General features: G+C 34.0%; 1 protein-coding gene across 1 annotated transcript; it reads left to right on the forward strand.

Annotated features, from left to right (window-relative positions):
* The first annotated feature begins 2,315 nt into the window (after positions 1-2,315).
* Positions 2,316-5,231, forward strand: LOC120141693. The gene is made up of 6 exons (XM_039156493.1): positions 2,316-2,565; positions 2,733-2,785; positions 3,038-3,116; positions 3,356-3,494; positions 4,221-4,334; positions 4,945-5,231. The coding sequence occupies exons 1-6, from the start codon at positions 2,399-2,401 to the stop codon at positions 5,134-5,136; spliced, it is 744 nt and encodes a 247-aa protein (XP_039012424.1). The 5' UTR covers positions 2,316-2,398; the 3' UTR covers positions 5,137-5,231.
* The last annotated feature ends 1,353 nt before the right edge of the window (positions 5,232-6,584 follow it).

Here is a 6,584-nt window from a genome sequence, read left to right on the forward strand (position 1 = left end):
TATTTGGATTGTTTTTAAAATCTTTTTTTATTATTAATTTAGAGTATTTATATGTATCTATTTGAAATATTTTTAATTTTTAATGAAAAACGTTCAAACATCCAATAGACAAACGTTATATTCAAATATAAAATCTCTAAAAAAACCCACTAATCATTCAATCATTAAAATCACTTAACTTTGTACATTTCTAAAATTTCTTTAAAAAAAAAGTTGGCTGACCAACCACTTAATTGAATCAAAATTAATTAAATTCATAATCAATTTTTTTATTATAAAATCCCTTTCGACGGAATGAAGAAGGAAGACAATTAGAGATGACAAAAAAATTCGAATTCAATGGAAAAAATCGAAAATCGAAAATCGAATTAAACGGGGACGGGAAAAAATCGTTTATGTTAAACAGGGACGGGTTTAGTAATATCTGCCCCAATTATCCGATTACCCGGCTCGATACCCGACCCGATAAATATTAAAAATAATTATTATATATATATAATATTAATAAATTTAAATTAAATTAAAAAATATATATAATATTTATATATTTAATTTAAATATATATATCCGGCCCGATTCCCGTTTAAATAACCGTTTATGCTAAACAAGGATACCTGTTTTCCCGCGGTTTTCTCCTATTACCCGATGGGGATCCCTGTTTAAATCCCTGCGATTTTTTAAACGGGAAGGAGTACGAGTTTTTTAAACGGAGATGAAAATGGGGACCAATACCTGACCTGAACCCGGTCCGTTACCATCCCTAAAGACAATCTATGTAGAATCAAATTAAATTAATGAATAATCGAATTTTATTTACTAAAATTTCTTAAGTTTTATCATCAACAAAACTCTATAAATGGTGCAAAATCATCAATTCTACTGGAGTATAGGTGGCGAATATTGATTAGGTAAAGTGGAATATCAAGACACTCTTCTCGACTCTTTGCGCGTCTTCTTCTTCATCTTCCTCATCCTATTTTTGTCTTATTTTTTTTCCTAATGAAAACTATACTTCCCGCCCCAACTGAAAGAAAGATAAAAATTTAACTCATCGGCTGCCTCTTCATTTCTTAACATCTTCCCAGGTACTTCCATACATACATACATACATACATACATACATACATACATACATACATACATACATACATACATACATACATACATACATACATACATACATACATACATACATACATACATACATACATACATACATACATACATACATACATACATACATACATACATACATACATACATACATACATACATACATACATACATACATACATACATACATACATACATACATACATATATACATACATACATATGCATACATGCATGCATGCATGCATGCATACATGCATGCATACATACATATACTTGTTTGTTTTTTCGTTCTTCAGAATGCTCTTATTTTCCAGTTTCTCGATGTGGGGTTTCTTCTTTTGCTTGTATCTAGGGAACCCCAGTTATGGATTTTGATGCTTGGGAATTCGTGGGAAATTAAGGATACGATTTTGAATGATTGTGTTTGTTTTTAATATTTGAGTTTGCTCCAGTGGTATGGGACTGGTAATAATGCTGAGTTTAATTGGTCGAAATTTTCGATTAGCTCTCTGGAACTAGTTCTTTGGGAGTACTTGAAATCAAATGTCTTTTCTACAAAGCTGCTAGATTCTTAATGGAAAAAACCGCTACGTTTGGATTCAATTAACTGCCGATATTTAAATTGCGGAACGGCCACGTTTTCGGTTTTATTGCATTCATCGTTATTGCTGCAACAGCGGGTACTGTTGCGGTCAGTTCGGGGATCACAACAAACTGTTGTGCAGCCTTTACTGTTACATAACGGACGCTAATCCTATATTTGGAGGATTTCGGTGTTTGGATTGGTATTCTGGCTGGATCCTTTTAGATGCTGTCTTAGTTGGTGCGTAGATTGACAATGTTCTTTAAATGTTTGCTTTTAGTTCACAATGAAAGCCATACAATGAATTTGTTCTTTCTAACTAATCTCCCTTTGGTGTTATTGCTTCCTTGGTTGAATATGAATTTATCATATATATATATATATATATATTACTTAGACTTATGTGCAAGTGTCGAATACGTGTATGCATCTAATATGATTATGTTTATCTAGCGTTTTCTATTAACTGTAGAGTCATCTCTCTATACTGATACCTAGATAAGTGTAAGATGTGGGGATCCGACATGAGTACTTTAAGAAGAATGAAGAATCCGTCATATATTGCTACCTCTAACATAGCCGCTTTTTCTCTGCACACACACAGGTTAATCACAAAAGGAGTGTCTTACAGTCTTCTTCTATCCATTGCCAGCAACTCTTGCTGGCAGCGAAAACGTTTTTCACATTTTTTTGAGGATCATGAGTCCCCAGACGACATTGAGACATAGTAAAGCCTTAGAGGGTTTGCATGGGGTGCAAGTGTTTCCTCATTCGCAATCTGTGTTGGAGGAGATTAACCAACTAGAGAACTTCCAATCCAGTCATGATAAATCATTTATTACAGCAAATCAACCAATATTGATACAGTACGCTAAACCGAAAACTTATTTTGTAAAAATATCAGTTGTTCAAAATATTTCGAGTGTCCATCTGTTTAAATCCTAACTTATCAATTTATTTGTAGAAATTATTGTGAATACACTATTTTTTGCATATGGTCTCTGTAACATAGTTGCTTAAACATGTTTTTCAGAGTATGGCAGCAGAGACCAGCTTGTTTAAGGCCTATAAGATGCTGTACGCAAGGTATGGTAAAGTACTAATGCATTCATTTTCTTTGAAGTAATCATGTGACTCATTTTCAAACATGATTATGGAGATATGATCCTCCAAATACATGATAAAACTTATAAAACTGAAAATACCCATTATTGGACGCATGACGTATCCACCTCTCACACTCAAGCCCAATCAACATAGTTTGTGGGTGTGTATCTTTGCTCGCAATTTTTCTAAATATGATTCTTTGTCAATGCTCATCTTTTTAAACATTGTCAGGTGACCATAATCTTGTAGAGACGGTCGCAAATGTGTTGACATCACTTCCCTTCATAGTTCTTGGGATCCAAACCCCTAGGTAGTATTCAGTTTTCTTCATAAACAAGATATCAATCTATTTAATTTGCTCCTTCTTGTAATTTTTCTTAAGCACTTGTGTTTGACACCTATACCCGAACATGGGCATGATGATATGATATTCCAAAGACACTTCAAATACATGAAAAAAATTAGAAAAAGTAAAACATACCCGTATTTGACATTCACACCCATGTCTGAATTACATAACTTATTAACACTTTATTTACTTGGATGCAGGAAAAATTTTAATACTACACTGTATGCTAATTCACTAATTGGAGTGGGAGTTGCCTCTACATTGTACCATTCTTCCAGAGGAAAGCTGAGGAAATACTTAAGGTGGGTCGACTATACAATGATAGCCACTTCCACTGTGATAAGTTCCTATGTTGCTTCGTCTCTTCAGTTTTTCTTAGTACTTATGACGCTAGTGTTGGACATTTTCGAACATGAGGATATGATCCTCCAATGACTCTCCAAGTACATGGAAAAACGTGGAAAAGATTGAACTTACCCATTTAGACATATGCTCATATCCACCACTTACCCCTGAGTCCAAGTAATGTTGGTAAGTTCAATCTGATTCGTAATTTGATTGGAATAAATGCATTAAAGTACCCTGTCCAATGCATGTCCGGACACGGTTATAGGGATACAATCTCCAAGGATCTTCAAAATGCATAAAAAATCTTGGAAAAAATTGAACACACTCATTAGACAGTGGACCCCTGAATCCAAGTAACACAGGCTATTGACTTGTACGATGTTAAAGATTAAAGTTAATGTTAAAGCGTTGTTACTATGCTGCATTTTATACTACACAATGCATCCTGGAGAAACTATTCTCTATAATACTCCGACACATTATTTTCAAAATACTTGTGTTGGACTTATTTTGGATTTGTGTACGAGGACATACCCTCAAATGAGCTTCCAAATACATGAAAGAACTTTAAAAATAAATAAATAAATAAAGATGCTTGTGTCAAATAGATAATCGGATTTGACCTTTCACCCAAGTCCGAGTGACATAGTTGCTGTACTTCTATTTTAAATTGCTCTCTTAGATACAAAATTTTAAAACAGAAAATCGTTATTGCAGTGTCTATCAAGAGCTATTCGGAATGAAAACCCGAAGTTACTGATGGCAGCTTCGGCTTTGCTTCTACCTGTCCAGCCTCTGATGGTTTCAGCTGTTCACACTGGGATGATGGAGGTAACTTGGGGTTCCTACAATTTTTTCCTTATTGCAATTTATGCGAAGGGATCAAAACAGATTTGCACAATCTTTTAATAGTTTGTATATTTAGAAGATCGAATGCTAAGAAACGTCTGAATATGTGTTGAAACAAGTATCAAATACGGATATTTTATAAAAGAGAAAAACTCGAATTTTGATGTTGGGTGAACCCGAGGTTGCCCGATCACTACTTCAGCTTAAACAGTACAGTTGATTTACTGTAATTCTAGGCTGAATATGTCCTTATACCAAACACAAATGTCGGACATAGATATTTCAGAAAATTAACGAAGAGTCCAGGCAACATAGACTATAATTGTGATGTTAGCTAATCTCTGTTTGCTCAATCATCGTTCCAGTTTAACAATACAGTTGTTTTCTTACCTTCTAGGCTGAAGCTGTTCTTATATCGAACACCACTTCTGTACACGGATATTTTAAGGGGGGGAAAAGCCGGAATAACATAGTCTATGATAGCTGAATGTGATTTCCTAAGCATTGCTACAGTTTAACATTACAGTTGCTTAAACTTGGCTTGAGGGCTGACACTGTTGGTATACTGAAACCTCCAGTTGATCCATTACAGGTTGCATTTGCTAAAAGAGCCGTAAATGATCCAGAATTAAGGAAAGCTCACGACATGCATAAGATGTCATCTCTATTGGGGGCTGCTCTTTTCATTGCCGATGATATGTTTCCCGGGACGCCTTTCCTTCATTCCGCATGGCATCTGGCAGCGGCAGTTGGTGCCGGCACCTGTAACAAGCTTCTCGAGTAGTGAATATCATATAGTCAACCCTATATCTTCCGTTGATTCATTTATCTTGAGAGCCGGGGAAACGAAATCGCATTGTTTTCCAAGCACCATCAGGGATAAACATGGATATACATATTCAGTCGCTTTTTATTTATTTTCTTTTCATGTATTTAGAGGGTCATATTTTTATATGCATTGTATACTGAACAGTCGGAGAAGAATAGGCAGGATGTCCTGCATATGATTATGTTATTAGAAGAAAAAAAATAGATAGAGGTTTGATTTGAAAAATATTTTTAAATATTAATCTAATCAAATTCAATAAAATCTAAATTGAGCACGTTTTTAATATTTAGATTTCTTTGCTCAGTGGTTGGCTCAAAGGTGACCGACCATAAACGAGTTTATTTATTTCATCTATTACCCTATGCTAACGAGTTTTAAAATAATTAAGATTTTTTTTTAGAAAAATAAGTTTTAAAATAATGAACGGTTCAAACACTATCCGTAATTTATTACTGTATACAATAATCCTTGGCTCATAAGCTTTGTAATAATTCTCAATCAAACCATAATTAATTCTTAAGCAAATCATGACACCTGTAAAACACGTCACCTACAAAACGTGAAATTGTATAAATATATACTAATTTATTTTATGTTAATCTTTTTTATTAAATAATAAGTTTGATCAATAAGATTGTGATTTCAAAAGGTTTGAATATAATCAAGTTGAGCTCCAACTATGTTCGACCTCCTAACTAATTTTAAAACGGAATTCTCACTCATAAAATACATTAGATGGTGATAGCAAAGGAGTAGGAAGCTCCACGTTATTTATAAATATATTGAACCTTTTATTTTAAAACAAGTTATTTTAGTTTCATCTTTTAGAAAAAGTTAACTTCATTATTGTTGAATCAAGTTTTAACAAATTAAACCAACAATTAATTTGTCTAGTGAGACGAAACACAAGACTCTTTAAACAATGTCAGAGGTTCAAATTTTGGAACAAACTATAATGGGAGGGTCGTCATTGCCTCTGTAATATCCGATATAAATTATTTGATCAATAGATTGAATATCAGTGGTTATACCAATTTTTTTCACAAATTAAATTTAAATATAGAGTTGAGTTGTACATGAACTTAATTTGATGGTTTTTACTCGTATTTATTTTTATAAGGAAAAAATGTGATCGCCATTTTTATTTTAACTGGACCTTAAGCCCAAACTAAATCAATCCCCAAAATAAAACCCCAAACCCTTTACAAAATACAACTAGGCCCCAAGCCCCAGACCCAAAACCCGACCAGGACCCAAAACCAACCGAGACCCAAATTTAATACCCAACTCGAGGCTCAAAACTAGACTCGACCCTAGTCTAACCCTAGCCCTAGGGTAGCCGCCCAATTCCTCCCAACCCGTGGCCACCATTTCTCTACCCCAATACCAACAAAAGACACCCA

Source organism: Hibiscus syriacus, unplaced genomic scaffold, assembly GCF_006381635.1.
Source record: "Hibiscus syriacus cultivar Baekdansim isolate YM2019G1 unplaced genomic scaffold, ASM638163v2 tig00002237_pilon, whole genome shotgun sequence".
Taxonomy (NCBI): domain Eukaryota; kingdom Viridiplantae; phylum Streptophyta; class Magnoliopsida; order Malvales; family Malvaceae; genus Hibiscus; species Hibiscus syriacus.

What these genes read in the sequence shown, in the direction of transcription:
- LOC120141693 (XM_039156493.1), top strand. Translation starts at nt 2,399, where the DNA reads ATGAGTCCCCAGACGACATTGAGACATAGTAAAGCCTTAGAGGGTTTG. An exon ending in TATAAGATGCTGTACGCAAG is followed by an intron (nt 2,786 to 3,037) that starts GTATGGTAAAGT and finishes AAACATTGTCAG; the next exon opens with GTGACCATAATCTTGTAGAG. An exon ending in CTTGGGATCCAAACCCCTAG is followed by an intron (nt 3,117 to 3,355) that starts GTAGTATTCAGT and finishes ACTTGGATGCAG; the next exon opens with GAAAAATTTTAATACTACAC.